Genomic DNA, 19,597 nt, shown 5'->3' with positions numbered 1-19,597 from the left:
CCACAGCACTGTCTCTGACAGTCAGATACCCTGGGCATCAGAGCCACATAAATTAGAGAGCGGAAATGCTTCTCTGCTTGGCAATCTGTTTACGCGCTCGAAATTTTGTGGCTCTGGGACCCAGGGCACACATAAGATTGAACACATGGCTGAAATAACGGAAACCAGGGTTTGGGTGGTTTGAAGCGCATGTATTGGGACTTTAATCGCAATATAATGAGTCTGGAGTATTAAGTTTTTGACATTAAGTTGAAAAAATTTCTCCAACGCGGAAAGGCCCGTAAATTTTCTGTACACAAGGCCCGGGTGGCGATCGCCACTTTGCCACCCGGGCCAGACCGCCCCTGACCACACTCGTTGCTTGTAATTATTCTTCAGCACAATGCGTCCCTCCCCGTATCTTTAGGCCTATAAAATACCTTCGGGGTACACTTTCACGACAAAGATTTCTAATTTGGCCTTACCAAGAGGAAAGAAATTTGATTCATATCAAATTTCTTTTCTACAAATTAAATTTGACAAACTAAATATAAAACATGCTAACTGTCCTATTCATGCCATATTAGGTTCTAAACGACAAACAGAAAAATTCAAGAATTATATATCTAAAATGGTCTATATTATTAGGTAATAGACTTAAAAAGTTGTTTCTAATTTCTATGCAGATAAAAATTGCAAATACATACTTTTTCAACTCATAAAAACAAGACAAGCCACAGACATATTCCCCCCGTAACTGCGTAAACTAAAAGAGCCATAATTTTCAAAATTCTCTTTAAAAACCCCAAAAAATTGTTATGTGTTGTTGATTTATATCTCCTCTAACTACCTGCATCAGAAAAGGCACTGAAATAGTTGTGAGCCACGAGAAAATCATTCATTAAAACAAGCAATTTTCCATACTGAACCCTATTGCAGCTCGCTTTTTGCCACTATTTAAAATGGCGGCAGTTAACAAATTTGCCTCACTTGGCAGTACGCAGCATGATCCAAGTTAGACATCTAAATGGAATCTTAAATGGGATAGAGGTTGCCTTATCGCATTCGGGTAAGACCCTTACTAGGCTCCCCTAAATGTTTTGCATCCGATACGCCTGTGCCATCGAGTGACATTTGATTATCATTCCTTTAAACAATTTTATGGGTTTGACCCAAGGACCGCGGAGCACATAACAGATTGAGGGGACTAAAACTTTTTGGAGGCTAAACATGTTAGAAATCTGAAGCAGGGCGATTTTTGCATGATTTTAAGGACATTCTAGAAATTATGGGGGGGGGGGCATCCCCACAGTGGCGCAGAGAGGGGGGCAAGGGGGGGGGCAATTTGCCCCAGGGCCTCGGCCAGAAAGGGGCCCCAAAATTATTCTGAAAATTTTTTTAAAATGTCTTCTTTTGAGAAACTGAAAATGCATTCAAAGGTATATTTGTTAATATCGAAAATGATGGCAGTTATTTCATTGGGTCCGTACACTGAGTCTTGTTTGAATTTAAGGCCTATCAGCTTTATTTATTGAGTCTGGGGCCCCGAGAAAAGCTGAATAAACCTTAGATCACATATTTTACGGATTCATCTTTTAAGCTGAGTTTTCCTGAGTTTCGCAAAATCGTACTTATTGGGGGAAGAGAGCCCTGATAAAAAATTAGGTAACCCATATAATCTTGTTTTTATCTATGGCCCGTTCAAGTGAGTTATGTTTGCATTTAGAATCGTTGCATAAAGCTATATTATATTTTTGGGGCCCCTTTCAGCAAACTAGCATTAATAAAGAACCGCTTACGTTCAACAATGACTCAAGACAGACTATCAAGCCTCGTGACTCTTTCGATCGAGCACGAACTAGCAAGACAAATTGATTACGACAATATCATTGATCAATTTGCAACTCAAAAAGCAAACGCGTGCAAACGTTTGGAAATAATGGGCGTTTCCCATTTTATAAAGGGCCTGGTCTCAAAAAATTTTTGTATCCGACTCTAGGGCCCCAACCGGGACTTTGCCCCAGGGCCCAGGCCGCCTCTCGGCGGCCCTGCATCCCCATCACCGCTTCCACAGCCCCTGGTTTGATCCCCAGCTGAAGTCAGCTGAAGAAGAAAATAAGATTATAACATTTTGCTTTTATTCGAGAAAAACGCATTGTGGGCCAGCAGGCAAAGCCATGGAGAAATTCCATGCATTTTTTGTATCACAGAAACGCCTCCTTCGTAAATTCCAGAGCCACATTCATCGAAACGTGCTTTCACTTGTAAACAGAATTATCTGCTAGAATTATCTACAAGCATTTTCGTCAGCCATTGCTGTCTGTAGCGATACAAGAATAGAACATAATATAGCTTTTTCTAGATAACTAAAGGCTCCACATAAACAGATCAAAATCATTTTAGCATGGATAGTTCATGTAATTTATCGCAAAGAGACGATGCATTTTTGGATAAGACGAGAACGGGTAGTTTTAAACGCCTGCGATAAGCAGGTACATTTGACAAGTTTTGTGGAGGAAAACAGAGTAAATGGTGGAAATATATCATTGTTTCGTGGGCTGGGCTGAATACTGACCGAATGAAAACATCCTGTGGGTACAACGAATCTATAAAAAAACATTGGAGGGTTAGGATTGAAAGTTTGCAGTTGGGACATTTTGACTGAATGGAATTTTGCATCGCAAAGTTTAAAAGATGTTCGAAATATGACCGTACTTTGATGCATCGATTTGACGTCGAGTATAACGAAACTAAAGTTGTTTGTTTCAGTTAAGTGGTAAGTGATAAATTTAAAAGGCTTAACGATTTATTGCTTGGATTTTCATGTATCAAAAAATTCATCAAACGACTCTCGAAAGCCATTTAATTCAACGATTTCGAATAATCTACGAGAGAGATGTTTGCTAGTTTATGTCGCAATTGTTCAATCTTAAAATTCTAATACCTCTTTTCAATTGCAAATACATATTGCATTTTAACATGGACAAGTGGATACCCTTAGCAACAATAACGGTACGTTGGCGCTTTGTGAAGTTTGTCAATGGACTTGATGGTTGATCCTTGATCTGTTGCATCTCATTTACCTTGGCTATTCCATAAATCATGCCGCAATTGTAAATAGAGTTCATTACTACAGTTTCAAGCGCGCTGATGTTTAGGGGATGGGGTTTGAGGGGGGCAAGATTGAGGTCAAAATATGACCACCTCCCTGGTATTGTAGTTGATACACTGACTAACAAATCCGGTTTTTACTGTAGGAAACATGAGTTGGAAACATGTGTTCTAGCAGAAAACAAGTCTTTCAAGTGGTTTCAACACACATTTTTCGGGAGAGAAGCTACTTTCTCCAAAGAGGGGAAGGGTCGGGGAAGGTTGGGGAGGTGCAGAGTAAGAGTCATGTTTTTTGTCAGTACCTCATTGTAATGCTTACGGCCTTTTTAATAACTAAATTTGTGGTTTCAGTTTGAGCTAAGGTACTATCATCATTTATATCACTAAAGAACTTTGCAACTGGAAAGTTTATAAGAGCATACGATATGCGCTGGAAAATATCAGACATTTATTTAACAAAGATTTGTATTCAAGCCACAGTTATTGAAGGGGCTGCTCATTACAATTAAAGACGTAGTTTCCTCAAACCTCAACCCTATCTAGATGCAACACAACTATGAAGGAAATTTACATTGGTGACCAGTGTGAGCTCGTTCTCTTTCAGATTCTTTTGTCTACAGTTTTCACCTGGTCGACGAGATGTGCAATTCTATTGTTCCTGGAAAAAGACAATTGAATTTTCAATGAAGCATAAGTAGGTAATTGGAGAAGTAAGGGTTCGTGTAATGAAGACTGTATTTTATATATGCAGTCTACCGTAATTTATATTTGCCATTAGAAAATATAAGGGCTCTTGGGGGGCTCCGTTTGGTCCTCTTTCTGCACTTTTGCTCATAAGATGAAAACACAAATAATAAAATAATTTAACAGGGTAATGCATGGTAGGCAGAGGAATCCTGAAGTAACAAAGAGAATCGACAGTAAGGTGCGTTACAACGGGAATTCGTTAAATCAAAGGCTCATAAATCAACACAATTTGTTTTTAAGAAGCAAAGAGGCCAGAAGTTTAGTTCGTTATCCAAGACGGTTTTTATAGCGGGGGGATTTTATAGCGGGGTGGGCAGAGGGAAGTTTGTTATCGAATACAGGAAGACTGGGGAATTTCATCAAATTTTGTTAAACCGCTTAGAACTGCACAGTGGTCCAATGCATAAAACTCTCGCAGTAATGTGCTTAAGTTTACCACCAATAAGCTGAAATACATACTGCTCTTTTAAATTCGTCTTCACTCTGACTAGCTGGCTTCGATTCAACTGCTGTTCGTCACTTTTCGATGTGCTATGACGGACTTTGCCAATACGGAGATCTTCGTCTTTTTGCTTTACCTTAATAATTAAAAAAACACCGAATTATAATTAAAAAAGCCTCAGCGAGTCAAACGAAGTAAGAACTGGAAAGGAAACTGCGAAGGGGAATGGGAAAGGTTCCTCAGCGTATCAACACTAAACTTACTGCTTGCAAATGTCTTTTTAAAGTCGCTAATCTCTTCTGCATTTGCTGCACTTCTCTGCCCCACTCACACTCTGCATCTGACAGGATTGGTGCACTTGTCTGTATGCTCTGTATATAGTTATCGAGTCTGTTAAAACAGGAGAGTTCATTAAGTAATGCTTGTGCAATGGCACGCATTCCTTCAGCGAAACAAACACCGCATCATATATCAACTTCGGAACACATTTCTCTGAAACCTTGTTGTTCGTGGAATCCGGAATATCAGCAAGTGAAGGCTGCTTTACCAAATTAAATAATACCAACTTCTTATAAAATATCTTTGTACTTAGAACAAAAATAATGTAAACAAGAGTTCTACGAGTGCTAACATGAGTCTTGTGCGATTATGAAAATTTGACATGTTTCAATGTATTTCGATGGAATTTGTATAACTACCTCGGACTAGAATATCTTCGCAGAAACATTCTTCGTATTTGAATTTTTTGTACTAGCTTTAGAGTATTTCTCTAGCTTTACAATGCCCTCACAGGTTTTAGCACCTGTCCTCGTGCCTTCTTCTCTTCCCAATAAAAGAACAGAGCCCGAGTCAATGAACATATAAAATCTCTTGTATGGAATCTAATCACAACATGATTTAGTTCATACCTTGTCGTCAATAAAAGGACGTTTTCAGAAACTATGGACACTTTTTCGGCTAAAAACTTAGCATTGTGACTTAGCACTTCATCCTCTGAGAGATCTTCTAGCGTATTAAGTTGCTGAACCTTATGTTTTGCTAGAACTTCGCATCTAGAAAGAAAATGATAGGCCTAAATTTAACAATGCTGCAAAGTAACGTCGGCGAAAACTCGTCGGCGACATTTGCTCGGAGGTTTGCGAATAAAAACTTTCGTAAACATTGTTAATATGCTTAAGGAAGAGTTAATTAGCAGAACGATACTTATGAGCGAATTGATAGGAGAACTGTAACTTCTTGATGCCCAGTGCAGCTACTTGCAAAAAGATATGTCCGGTTGAGAAAAGTAATTAGAAACAAGGAGGCAATTTCAAATTTTCAACTTGCTTCTAAGTTTTTTATTTGCAAATGGCCAAAAAGTCATACTATTTTCTTATATCTGTAAAGCCTGTACTGAACTATATTCGTAGCGTTAACAATAGCAATAATTTCGGTAAAAAGCGGTCCTGCCATTAAACAAATTCTCAGTAATTATCACTTAAATCAATATCCCAAACCCACAATACAGTCCTTCAATCACGTGAAATGATTGAGAATAACTATGAACGTTGCAGGGGTTATTTTAAGGAAAATTTACAACACCACAAAACATATTCAAGTGCTGGAAATTTTTTTATCAAGTTTTATAATTTTACTCTTGACAAGAGCAACTACAGAAACGGGGATTTTTAAAACCACTGGTTTTAAAAAAAATAAGTCTTGACTAAGGAAAACTTCTTTTGACTAAGGACATTGTTTTTCAACCACTGTGCGGCGACACACTAGTCTGCCGTGAGGTATTATCTGATGTGCTGTGGGGAAATCTCCAATTTCACGTAATTGGTCTATAAAAGAGACCCAGGTTTAACACTGAGTGAATAAAAATATATTTCGTTTTATTCTAAAATACTTAGATTGTGTAAAGGCCATGAAGTTTCATTTTTCAACATTTTTTCGATGAGAAATGTGCCGTGGATCCAAAGGTTGAAAAATACTGGCACGGAAGACCGTAAATATTTAAAAAATATAGAGGGTGGTGTGTCTTATCCCATGCATATTTCCACACTTCAGGGGTACCGCGAAGTGTACAGACATGAGAGCGAAGAAAAGTTTTGGAAAATCAAAAGCCAGCAGTCAAGAGATACAAGAGATACCAAAGCTACAAATCTTACAAGTGATCTTTACCGAGTATCTTTATGAGCTTGTTGGTTCACATTTGACAACTCGGGACGCAACAGCCGTCTATTTCAAACCCATTCGAAAGCAAAAAGGACGAAGGCTATCTCAAGTTCTTGGCAGAGAAGAACAACTTTTCCTAACAAGAGATATTTGAGTTAACTAAAGCGACACTATTACTATCCTTGATGGCGAGAACCAATGCCGCGAAGAACCAATGCCGTGAAGAACCAATGCCGTGAAGAACCAATGCCGTCTAACTAAAAGTCTTTTAGGCCTGATTGGTTGAGGGATTGGAAATGAAAAAATGACACGTGTAAAGATTAACTAAAAGGAATCACAGTTCACGAGGATGCGAACAACGTGTTCCTCATTACTATTTAGCAATAGCTTGTGATACAGATGCAGTTACAAATGAAATTGCAAGATCGCTTTTGCCACACAGAATTTGAGCCTCACGTGTATTTCATATGCACAGTTTTAGTCGAAAAGTGGGACCCTCGTCCGTGTGTCATTGAATGACTGAAATCGAAAGAGAGAAGGCAATAACCAAGCAGAGAAAGATAAAAAACAGCGCTGGTTTTAAGGGGCCAGGGGTGTACGCAGATGCAGAAAGTGTTATCAAACGAACTTGAAAAAGACGACAAACAGGCGACATCAAAAGTAAAAAAAGTAAGATAAAGGCTTGACTGACTTTTTACTACAATTCTTCTTATATGTTTGGTTTTTTATTTGATTTGGTGTTTGAAATTGAAATCCCTCTTGTTTTACCGAACGATTGCTACAGTCTGCGAGAAATTATTCCAGATGGTCGATTTTTTTATAACACCACAATATTGAAATCACAACATCACAAAACAAATCCTACTCATAATAACTGATAAAGTGTCCCATCTTTCTTTTTGCCCAAGGACTTAGAAAAGGTATCGGCGGTCCTGGGCACTATGGGCACGTGCCCCCAACTCCTAAGAAACTTCCCTTTTCTTTAAAAGGGCCAGAACGTAAAGATGTTATTATTGATTTCTTTATGGATGTTAGGAAAGCACCCCTTTTTCCTGAGACATATTGCCCCTTCCTACTTGTACCCTTTCCTACTTGTACCCTTTCCTTCTTGTACCCCTTCCTACTTGTACCCATTCAAATGCTTCCCACTTCCCTCTAATCAACTTTTATTCATTTACAAAAAAATTGAACACAATATTTCTACGGCTAAAGGCTGACCTTTTCTTGATTTCAGATTTTGCTTTCATCATTTTTTGTATATATTCTTCTCTCAAGCAGTTTGTAGCTTGTGTTAAAAGTGCATAAAACTCGGCCTGAGATAGTTTATTATTTTCATCACGCGACCTGAAACGAAACAAAGTTATTATCTATAATAAAAAAATGATGGAATCGAATGAATGATTTCTCACTCCTTTACACAAGATAATTTTCGACCACTTGGATACTGACAAAAATTGGCCTAAATCTGAAGTTGTGCAATTGATTATGTGTTATGGCCTAACAAAAAACTAAAATATAAAATATAACGTCAGAATTTTTTTAGATTGACAAACGTTTTGCTTAGTAGGAATAAAGGCACAATCGGCAAGCCGTCCCTCCCCTAAAACAGCATTTGTGACAGACTGTGAAAACCGGCTGAAGAAGTATCACAAGAAAAACTTGGGGCCACAAAGCTACAAACTGCTATTTATTTAAATGAGACGATAGAACTTTTATCCCGTTGTAACCAAACACACATCACAGTTTGCTGTAAGCCTTCTCCATTTACAACTCTTGTAGGCATCCCTGGTTAAATGACAAGTATTATCTGAGTGACTAAAACTTACTGAAACTGGAGTGTACTGTAAAATATTAGCTCTGTTTGTCTACTGACATAGCTAATAATGAATATAAGGTCTACATAATAAAGAGCTGCATAAAAATAGCATGTATTATGAAACAAAAACTGAATTTCTTGACAGGATAACATACTTTATAACGGGCAGATTGTTCTCTCTCTTCAAAATATTGCAAATGTATTGGTCGAAAGTCCCAGCATGCTGCAGTCTCTTTAACGGAGATTCCACATGCTTCCTGAAGAATGACAACAAAAGCATAATTATAATCAGGATGGAGAAATGAATTTTGAAGATCGATATCCGCGTAGAAAAAGAAAGCAAGTAAAAAGATATGGACCAAATATATACGATCGTTAGATTTTGTTTGATTGAATCGGAGTATTTGTGAACATTAATTTCTTGCTGCTGATATTTTTTTAATCATTAAAATTTCGACAACTGGACTTTAAATTCAAGCTAGGGGGAGATGTAATGTTGTGATTTATGCACAAATTAATTTACCATTGCATAAATTAGAATAATTAGCTAATTAGAGAACCATGCTGTAAGAATGCTCGCTTGGATATATATTCTGTTACGTTCCTACTAAACGTACGTTTTCTTGTGTACTACCTGCGACACAGGACATAATACTACGTTGTTTCTGCTTACTGTTCATCGTTCTTATCATCATTGCAAATAACAAAGGTAAGTCCATCGTACGGCCTATTTAGGTTCCTCTCCTCTTATACATACAATACACTACAAAAACATACGGTAAAGAAGAAAAAGATAAAGCAAATTTATATTGTGAAATTTTCGTGAATTATGTTCTAAAGGCGTGGACTGAAGAAGCAATGCCTGTATCCAAAACAAAACTGTTCCAGAGACAGCAGTGATATACAACAGAAATGTAATGAAAAAACATACGAAATTTTGGCATCCATTTCTTCACTTTCAATGGCACCCTCGTTTGATCGACTATTGAAAGATTTTAGCAATTTAATATTTGAAGTAAACTGATGATAAAAAATGATGACGCAGTTACTATTTTGACATAATAATACAGGCACAGAAACAAGCACTGTAACGTTGAAAATCAAGCACAGAATTAAAGAGACAATAAACTGCAACATAAAATTTAAAACGTTTTGTAACGAGGCTGGAAATGACTTTGCCGAAAACGACGGTTGATATAGCCAATTGAATACAACTAATAAACGAGATTGTAGTTGGAGCGGGCAGCTATAAAATGCCAAAAACAAGGGGGCAATACTGAAAAAGACCCGTGACACCATCACAACAAAAGCAGTGACCAATTGCTTTTATATACAATGCCTATCCATTTTTTGCAAAAGCCTTTCTACATCGCTCATTTACACAACTGACAAAAAATTTCTACCTATTCCAGTTTTCTACATCTTCAGTGGATTCATACTTTAAAAATTAAAAGGGAAGAACTAAAACTAAAATAAACTGTAGTGAAGCTGACTGTAAGGATTCAGATAAAGGTGAAATGTTGATACATTCTTACCCAACAGGCCTTGAAATCAGCTCACCATTCTCAAGTAAACACAGAACAAGAGGTCCAGTGTCAAAGCTTGAGATGACAGTTGTACCGATTATAGGAACTGGGTCACTTGGATGTAAAAGCCATAATATTATATACAGGAAAGAATAAAAATAAATGTCTTAAATATGAGAGAATCAAAAATTGTTGCTACAGCTGATGTAATTTTGACTACTTGAAGTTTAAAGAAACATGGTATACCGATGCACTTTTCGTTCGACAATTTTCAGAGCATAAACGTCAGATAATGACCGTAAGAAAGCAGAATTTATATCCAGATGTGGATCGAAAGAAACATGAGCAAAGCATAGCGCATTTGAATTTTTTGTTGTTTTCTTACTGGAAAATTTCACCTTTGATTATTGGAGGAAAAGTGCTTCAGTATGCCATGTCTCCACTATTTCGTGTCATCTTCAAATTTTGCGGTACGAAAAACTTATTTAGTTACGTCTTGAAATAGCGAACGTTGGTGTCAAATTTATGCTTATCTTGAGGCTACCAAGTTTTATGTTTGCCGGGGTCCTTACAGTGAAGATTTTATGAAGTGTAAAAAACAATAAAACTTCAAGAAGCTTGTTACATTTGCAGTGATATAGAGTACCTGAGCAATTGCCGAAGAGAATTTAAAAAAAATAACCATGGAGTCAAATTTGAAGCAGGCAAGGTCAACAAAAGATAGGACAGAAAAGCCTAGAATAAACGACATAGTTTTACTAATAAATATTTTATGGCCTTGAATAAATCATCTTTAAAATTCAAGGCTTTAAAACTTTAGCATTTAGGAATGAAGCTTCAAGGATTCAGCAAATCTGCTTTTACAAATGAGCTGAAAGGAAGTTTCAAATCTTCTTGAAAAAGCTTCAATGCTTTGAAAAATTGATAGCTTATCAAGATTTTGAGCTTTTACGCACCTTTTCTCCGTAGGACATGTGCAAAGAACGAACTTGACTTCCGACAGAGATGTGCATTCAAATTCTTGATTTTCTTTCACTTTGAAACAAAGAAATCAAAAGACTTATGTTAGCTCGATGAATATGGAAGCCTAGAAGTGCAAAGAAAAAATTGCAACTTCAAGACAAAACAAGGGACATTGATGCTTTCTTTAACCGTAAAAACGTTATTGCTTACACTTTCTTTATTGCTGGGTTAGGTTTTATTTAGAACATTATACCTTAAACCTTTTTAATATTGTATCATATATTTTATTTCATACTAACTCTTTATAGATAGTTGGCCTTAATTAGCTTCTTTATAGCTATCAGCCGTTCATTTAGTACGCCAACTTTAAACAAATTATTTATTATTATATATATTATTATTATTCTTCATTTAAGCGAACATTCATATCAGATTAGATAAATTCAATATTGCAGATTATTTCAATTTTCCGTTGCAATACTATTGGCTAATTCCCTACAGGTTGTGCTCTTTCAAACTTTTCTTGGCCTATTAAGAGAAGCCTTGGAAACACACTTTTCGAGTAAAGGGAGAGAAAGTTTGAAAATGTGAGGTGGTAAATCTGTACATCCAGTGTACTGTTGTTTAGTCTGAGCACAAGGGTTTTTATTTGTTTTCTTTGACACCCAATCACAATTCACTATAGGCAATGGTCCAGGATGCTATTGAGGACAATCCATTAAACTATTTGAAGTGTTGATCATTATTCAACATTTAATCTAGCCTCTCGTTGATTCACTAGCTCATTTCATTAAACAATATTTATACCCGAAAATAACCCTTAAAGTTTAAGGTCTAAAAATCAAACTCTTAAAAAGGCTTATATCTTAAGTTCCTAATCTGTTTTTTATCCAGGGAGTCGTGTTCTAAAATGGGTCTAGCCCTTTAAATGCGCTTATATTTGTTGTTTAAATTATTTAAAGTCGGTAGCTCACGAATTATAGAAGCTGAATCATTCCAGACTTTCAAAGATGCATAATAAAAACTCTTTTTGAAAAATAATGTCCTATAGTCCTAAGTGTTGTGGCAATTTTCCATGGAGAACATCGATTTACAGTAGCTTACAGGATAAGCAAAGTTCCCGGAGATCCTCAGCCCAAGTCAAATTCACCATGTGAATGCCATTGTTACTAGTGCAGAAGTAGCAATGTGGTCTTGTGGGATCTAGTCAAAGAGAATGAAATAAGGTTTAAAAAACAATCAAGATACAGATGTAATGTTTCCATGAAAAAGGTATTTATAAATTTCAAAAATCAACTAGCAAACAATCATATTGAGGTGTCTTCAACTGCCTGATGGGGTTACGGGGCACCTAAATCTTACCAATTAAAGGCAGTCTGACCCATTCAGAGAAAGCTAGTGTCTAGCCTTTTTTGAAGGTTATTTTGCAAATGATCGATAGATGCCCTTGTAAAAATAAAGTAGTAGAACTGATACAGATGGGCTTCTAAAGTCAAAGAAAGAATCATCAGCTTCATCAAACTGGTATTCAGAAATATGAAGTGAAATATACATGTATTTAGTGGCGTAACCAGAGGGGGTGTGGATGGATCCCTCGAAAACCAAATTTCTTCCCAATATGGATTGTCTATGCTAAGTTCACGAAAAGCAAATCAGTGCCAGCCCTGTTTGATACAAAACTCTTTAATTTCACACCCATTACAGAAATCCTTGTAGCGCCACTGGTATTTTGGACGTTTTCCATACATTTACACCAGGGGGTTTGATCGGAGAGTATTCTCCGCTCTTCTGATAAGCACTTTACAGTGTTTAAAATCATACAAAAAGAGTAAGAGCATGGCTCTCTTAAATTTAAATTCATAAGAAAAACCTTTCATATAAGTCAAAGGCATATACATCAATACAGCTTCCTTGGATAGCCGTCCTTTGCCAGCCTTTTATTTCATCATCATTTCAATTTTTTAAAGAAGATAGCAATTTTGGCATTACATATAAACTCTATCTTCATTCAAGGGCAAGAAAAAACAAGATGATATAAAAGCAATGATCTCAATACCTTCTCGGAGTTGAACATCAAAATTTTGCTTTGTCTCGCTTTGCTCAAGGTGTCCATCCTCTGAAGGCAAAAGTGTGAAATCCAGCTCAATCGTTTCGTAAACTAACAACGTCATCCCCATAACGCATAAGCTTGATCTCTGCATCTGTCGCATTTCATCCTGAATCAAAGCAGACGAATAATCAAAGGGAACTTATGGGAAGCTTACTGTGTACAGTAGCAAACAGTGTTGTTATAATGGGCTGGTATAATCATAATGAGGCATCAGACGTGGAATTAAGAGAAATTGTCAGCAGTTTTTAGGTCTCAAGTTAGCGTATTACAACTTATACAATAAAGAAATAATCTAGGAGGGCTTTCACATGAGAAAAATCAAACCCAGTTTAAATTCAGCCTCAGTTGTGATCTATTTGGCGTTAAAAATTTGGTTTTTGTACACCCAGGGCGACTTTTAGTACTCTAAATTCCGTTGTTTAGTTAATGCGAAATCTCCCGCAGATTGAGAAACTAAAATGTTTATTCACATGGACATATCCACCATCACAAATGTTGAAATTTCCACTCAGGCTTACAAAGTTTGTTCAACACATCCTGACTTGAGATGTGAAAGGTTACACCAAAAACAGAAGATTTGCCAGCAGTTGGTTGGAGCGGGGTGTGGGGGGGGGGGTGTGCTAAACTGGGCTCTCTTTTCTCATGTGAAGGGCCTTTAAATGCCCTATTGAGTTTGTCAGCAGCCGGCTGTAATTCGAAGCCCTCTGTGCATATATAAAATTCTGTATATATGAAATACAAACCCTGTCCTCTTCATCTCCATCCTGAACATCCTCATCCTCCAATACGATACAATGATGAATTATTCCATTCCTTGTTGCCAAGACAACAACAGTTGGTGTGGTTTTTAGACATAAGATTGAGCAGAAATCTCCAGAGTAGTTATCTTCGGATTCTGGAGCCATCTTAAGTGGTCCACGAGTTTTCCAAAAAATCCTAGGAAAGAAAATGTAATGTTTAACAATAAATAATTGACTTCATTTCTCTACTTCTAGTAATCTAGGTGGCTGAAATAATACCTATATAGAGGTTCAATTATAATAGAAATAAATTCAATTCTTTATGATGGTTGCTTTGAAAACCAAAAATCAAAACATATAACTAAACAGTATGAGCATTAAAACATAGTATAACTTTGCTCTGTTTGGAGCAATCTGGAATCATGGTAGAGAAATTTGCAGAATGTCAATGATTGGATGTACGTCTTAGAGACTGCAAGCATTGGCATGTGTCCCAACTAAACGCTTTCAGTATGGTCTGTGTACACTTTGAGCACATTTTGCTTTTAGAGAAAATAGAGTTGTTCATTGCTGCAAAGCTACGAAATTGCTTTGTAAAATTGGTATGTCAGAAGTTTTCATTCACTTGTGGAAAATATTATAACATGGCCCCATCTCAAACTGTGAACTGATTTGATATTTTCTCTTAAAAATATCTATGCTGAAATGGGTTGGTGCTTTGTTTGGAAAAATTATAATTACATTTTCAAACACTGCTTACTTAGATTAGGCTATGTAGAGGCTTCTTTTTCTACATTGGAGACATATTGAAAAAGGCTCTTGATAACTTGTATTGGCTATCCAGTTTAAATATTCATACTTATTATTCATTATTATGACTAATAAAAAGACACGATTTCATTTGCAAAAAAAAAATAAAATATCGTAACATAACAAAATGGCACATGATTGAATCTCTGTGTGCATGCACCTCTTAATGTTTCTACAGTGTGTAAAAGGCTGTAATATCATTAAGGCTGAAAGGAGAACAAGTAACTAGCAATATCAAGAACATGGAGAAAAATTATTTTATTCATTTTGAAAAGCAGTGTTGATTGATTGCTTTACTGGTTACTTCTGACTTTGTCACAATTTTAGTTGCTTTAGTTGAGAATTTATACACATATTTCCTTTGAAGAAGCTATAAGAAGCACAATGAGTTTTTTAGGGAAAGCAAAGCTACATACCAAGAAGAACAAAACAAATTTACCTCTTCTGATCTAACTTGGTCCACACTGTCAACACATTGCCATTCTCTTGCATAACAAATATTGGATACATAGATGGTCCATTTAGGCTGGTGGCTGAAGGCGTTATACTGAATGACACAGCTTCTTCACCAAGGGCAGATGCAAAATTCAATGATGGGTTGACTTTTAATGTGCTTGGTCCACTGGACAGTGAAATAGTACTGATTGGTGTATCATACTCCCCAACATGAAAACATCTTAAAAATAAGAACATTTCTTCATAACTTCATAAGAAAAAACCACTAAGGCATTGCATGTATTATAACCAATAACCATATATGAATGAACATAACTACTATAATAATAAAAAAAATTTGAGCTACCTTAAACAGTTATCATTTGTCAGCAAGATGGCATGTGAATCTGTTTCACTTCCTGGAAACCATTCCATCTGAACAACTTTCAAGCTTATTTGCTTTCTGAAAAGGCTCTCACCCAACAACACAGACCTACAAAGGAAAGGTTTGCCTATACTTAATGTGATACAACGTCAAAAATGCTTTAACAGAAAATTCATATCCAAGATATTAAGAGTACAAACTCAAGAAATATTAAATTGGTAGTTCCACTTCAGATAAGGAATGAGACTGCAAAGTAAATACTATATATTCAATGGTTTTTAAAGCAATGAAAACATTTTGAAGGCCACAAATTACACTTGTTTCAAGATGCTTTTTTAAATGCTTGAATAAAAATTTTTTTTAAACCCCTTGACATAACGATTTACCTATTTCATATTTTGATATTATTAGCCCTAGGTGAGTGGGTTTTTGGCCATTTGGAATGCAAGGCTAAAATACATTTGAAAGCACCGGCATGTAATTTAAAAAAAATACAACTACAATGCAGGGGCAAACATTTGGTCAAATATTGGGGGGGGGGGGCAAGCCTATTGTTTTAATAAGATGATTTCACATTTCCCATTGTTTTAGAACAAAAGACCATTGTCCTCTAAAGTATTGGGGGTGGTTGCCCCCCTCATCCACCCCCTCACCCCCCCAAAGTGTCAGCCACTGCTACAATAAATCTTTGAGGATGTTTTCAATTATCTAGACTGATTTGGTCCCTTATTTTCAACAATGACTGCTATTACATTACTTAGGAGGCTACTGCCTATGGCATGCAAGGCAATCTTATTAGAGATACCCATTAAACTAGTTTGAGACAAAAAAGGCAATCACTGTCAATTCTTTAAACCTTTTTGATAAATCATGTTTCCTTACCATCATTATCGATAAAATAACAGTCATGGACTTTGCATACTGATGGTAAAATGTTTGTATTTTTTTCCTAAAAAGTATTCTAATTTGACATTTAATATCTTCCAAATGCCAATTAATAAATTAGGCATGCATTAATAAACAGATATAGGGACAAAAAAGCTTCATTTTCTTATTCAAAAAATATCATAAAGCCAGGATGTGCAAGGGAAAAGGGAAAAATAGTAACAAATGGCTACTTCAAGCAAAGAAGCAATAATCTTAACTCTCTTCCAGTCAACAGCAGAAGTATTCAATTTTAACTGTTTAGGAAGGTCATAAACAGTTAAGGAAACTTATTCACCTTTTACACTCAAAAGAGATTTGAAGCTATATTTGAAATCACTGATTCCTTTCCAAATTCGGGAAAATGCTCTATGTGAAAAGGGGGTTCCTTTCCAACAAGGGGGTCCAGGGGGCTTAAGCCCCCCCCCCAGCAAATTAGTTAGCCCACCTGTTGGCAGCCAATTTATTTTGGCTTTCCCAATACCGTTGGCACTTGATGGACTTCATCCAGTTGAAAGAAGGTCGGAATGACATCTAACATCCATGGCATGAAAATTTCTGTGGCTGGTTTATGAATTTCACTTGGCATCTCTAAAGCATACCGGCATGATATCATTTTCTACGCATTGTAAAAAATGACATGAAGAGCAGAATGAGTGACTCTCAATTGATGCTGGGAATCAGGACCGCAGGGAGAGAGGGAGCCTCATAAAGTAGTGAATTCCTAATTATGAATGGAATTACTCAAACTTAGCAAATGTATCGACAATTACACTTACCATGTTTTAGAAAATTACAAGAAAATGAGTGTAAAAAATTTTCTGCAATGTACTTTAAGCTAATTTAAAGGTGTGGTCGCAAAAAATTTTCTCAGTTATGCCCCAGGGCCTTCCAATCCTCTCGGTGGCCATGCTTGTAATACATGCAAAACGAGCAGATATACTTGATTTGGATCAGGTTCAGGAAACTTGTTCAGGAAAATGTATCCTAACAGCAGAATTATCAGATAATGAAGTCTGTTGCTAAGGGATTCCTTTGCAATTTTGGGCAGTATTATTGAATGCCAATGAAAAATTTCGATCACAAGCACATTTTGTGTTACAATTTTTTTAAAATGTCTTCCTGAATGAACACATCAATCAACTTTTCAAATCCATCTTTCCAAAGCTTATGTTTTTCCTTTTTATTTGTAAATTAGGTAGGCAAGAATTATTAAAGAATACTTTAACTTTTGTCCAACCTTGAAATTCTCAAAAATTTTTCGCTTTGAGCCTTGTTTCAACATAGTTACAAAAATTCAAATGTCTTAAATTAAAGGAAATAGCCATCCTTGAATAGAAATCATGCTTTTTGAAAAAAAACAAAATATCTCAATCATGCAATACTCTGGCAAACAGGCAACATGCCTTACAATAGCAAAACAGGCAACTGCTGGAAAATGGGACACAAATATGCGAGCTGAGGCTGAGCAACATTCTTGTAATATTCTCAAAAAGTGGATGATTCTGAGCTTTTTTTTGGCAGTTTGATACATTCTTTGACGGCAGTTATCTTGAATATAAACGCTGACACCTCGAATGTTTGACTCTAGCACCCAGACTGGAAACTTTGTCTCTTGCGCGGACAAGTTTACTTTGAAATTTTGAGACTGCGCACCTGAAAGCATAAATTTGTTAGCGTTTTTAGCGTTAATAATGGTAAATGTTATTGCCTGGGGATTTTGCGCAGCCAATATGCAAAAGCGTGCAGTTTAGTGCGCAGGCAATATCTTGCGGGTGCGCAACAAAGTTTCCAGTCTGGTCTAGCACCACCCCTGTTGAGCCTTATGAACAATTTTTGGCCAGAAAGTGGCACAACTCATCTAGAATTTGGTTTGAATCTATGCAAATGATACATATAATACTCTGAGCATTGAATTGTAGAAATAATCTAATTGTATAAAAGAAAACTACCTGCAAATTATATTTGCCTTTCCGCCAACATACAGACTGTTGGTCCCCCATTGCCTTGGCATCTCCATAACAGCAACACCATTGTATCCAATAATAGCCAGAAAATGGGAAGATAAGCTCATTTTCATGGCAATCACATGGAACACAACTGGATGTGAGCAGCTGATTTTCTAGAGAATAAGACAGGTAGCTAATTGAATCTGTAATAGTACTTCAAAATAATTATTAGAAATTGAGCATTAACAACTGCACTGCTGTTTGGGCCACCAATTTTTTCTTGGATAATTTACTACACCATAATATATAATAAGCACTTCTGGTTTTAAAGCGAAAGACTAGGATAAAATACCTGATAAACTGGACGCGTGTTTTGGCATTTCGATGCAAGACTTGGCACAACACCATTTGCTGGAACCACAACAATTTGCTTTTCCCGCTCACTCCACACTAATAAATTATCATCAGCTGTTACAACTAGATTAGTTTGGTCGTCTGGCTTAAAATCATCTTCCAACCTTTTGAAGAATGTCACCAAAACGCCATGCAGATAGGACTCGCTTTCACTGACTTCACCCGCCATTTTGTCACTTCCAAGTAAAATGGAACTGGAAACGAGGCTCTGACCCCAAACAAAATGCAAGAGCGCGAAAATCTTGAAAAATGTTTGGACATAAGAGTACTTCAAAATATATCGGGCTTTTGCAAACCTTACCAAGAAAGATGGGGCTTCAATTGATTGTGGTGTTCGAGAGTGGTTCAGTAAAGTGACCTCCAAGATTTTAAAAAGTCTTCTGTTTCAACTGCAAGCTGCCCCTCTTAGAAACTTGTCTATTTTTCGTCCAGATGAAAAGCCATTTGAAAAAGGCAGATACTAATGGAGTATTTTAATTCTTTCCAATCACTTAGTTTCAGTTTTTTCGAAAGCAGATTTCCCAGACCTCTTTGATTTGTTTGAACCCTCTGTCATGCTGTCAAGAAGTTATCTTTGTGATTAGAAAGTTTTTTCTGAAACCTAGGTGTGGAAATTTTCTGAAATGACTGTATTATAGTTCTAGAAATCCTGACTCTATCGAAGATCATTATGGATCCGTACCGAAAATCCTCGAATTGTCCCCCCTCGAAAAGCCCCCTCGAATAAGCCCCCAGCCTGAACTACAAATTGTCAATAAGCCCCCCTCGAATAAGCCCCCACTGCTACCGTAAATCCTCGAATCGGCCCCCCTCGATTCGTTTATTGTTGCTATCTGTGGTTGCTTTTGATGTTTTATTGAAGTACCACAAAAATTCATACTTTTGGTAATAATTAATTAAACGTTATTAAAGAAATTCCTACTAAAATATTCGAGGTCTTTTAATAATGTCTTCTTGATGTCTACTATAACTTTATAAGCTCCCCTCGTATAAGCCTCCCCTCGAATAACCCCCCGGGGAACTGATTCGAGGATATACGGTACATAGAAGACATCCGTTTGCCCAAAAACAAAATCAAATACTCACTGC

At 36.6% G+C, this 19,597-nt stretch overlaps 1 protein-coding gene and 1 long non-coding RNA gene across 2 annotated transcripts; one reads left to right on the top strand and one right to left on the bottom strand.

The window, feature by feature from the left end:
• The first annotated feature begins 1,320 nt into the window (after positions 1 to 1,320).
• Positions 1,321 to 6,967, top strand: LOC148959944 (uncharacterized). Its single transcript, XR_016143889.1, has 2 exons — positions 1,321 to 2,755; positions 6,329 to 6,967. It is a non-coding gene; the product is annotated as an uncharacterized LOC148959944 (long non-coding RNA).
• On the bottom strand, positions 2,829 to 19,197 carry LOC135683268 (nucleoporin 88). The gene is made up of 16 exons (XM_065198479.2): positions 18,447 to 19,197; positions 18,098 to 18,267; positions 15,204 to 15,329; positions 14,841 to 15,077; positions 13,595 to 13,787; positions 12,798 to 12,957; positions 11,846 to 11,944; positions 10,735 to 10,813; positions 9,788 to 9,892; positions 9,184 to 9,234; positions 8,408 to 8,509; positions 7,655 to 7,780; positions 5,188 to 5,331; positions 4,543 to 4,669; positions 4,297 to 4,415; positions 2,829 to 3,748 (listed from the first exon to the last, which is right to left on the bottom strand). Exons 1-16 carry the CDS (start codon positions 18,675 to 18,677, stop codon positions 3,691 to 3,693), a joined length of 2,127 nt encoding a protein of 708 aa, XP_065054551.2. The 5' UTR covers positions 18,678 to 19,197; the 3' UTR covers positions 2,829 to 3,690.
• Between the last annotated feature and the right edge of the window lie 400 nt (positions 19,198 to 19,597).

This window comes from Rhopilema esculentum, chromosome 7 (genome assembly GCF_057945365.1).
Source record: "Rhopilema esculentum isolate cy_ngs chromosome 7, ASM5794536v1, whole genome shotgun sequence".
NCBI classification, from domain to species: Eukaryota; Metazoa; Cnidaria; class Scyphozoa; order Rhizostomeae; family Rhizostomatidae; genus Rhopilema; species Rhopilema esculentum.
Note: the sequence above shows the minus strand (reverse complement) of the source record. Positions and strands in the feature narration are given on the sequence as shown.

What these genes read in the sequence shown, in the direction of transcription:
- LOC135683268 (XM_065198479.2), bottom strand. Translation starts at nt 18,677, where the DNA reads ATGGCGGGTGAAGTCAGTGAAAGCGAGTCCTATCTGCATGGCGTTTTG. An exon ending in ACCAAGTTAGATCAGAAGAG is followed by an intron (nt 13,788 to 14,840) that starts GTAAATTTGTTT and finishes TTTCTTTCCTAG; the next exon opens with GATTTTTTGGAAAACTCGTG. An exon ending in AAGACGAATTTAAAAGAGCA is followed by an intron (nt 3,749 to 4,296) that starts GTATGTATTTCA and finishes GTCTTTTTCCAG; the next exon opens with GAACAATAGAATTGCACATC.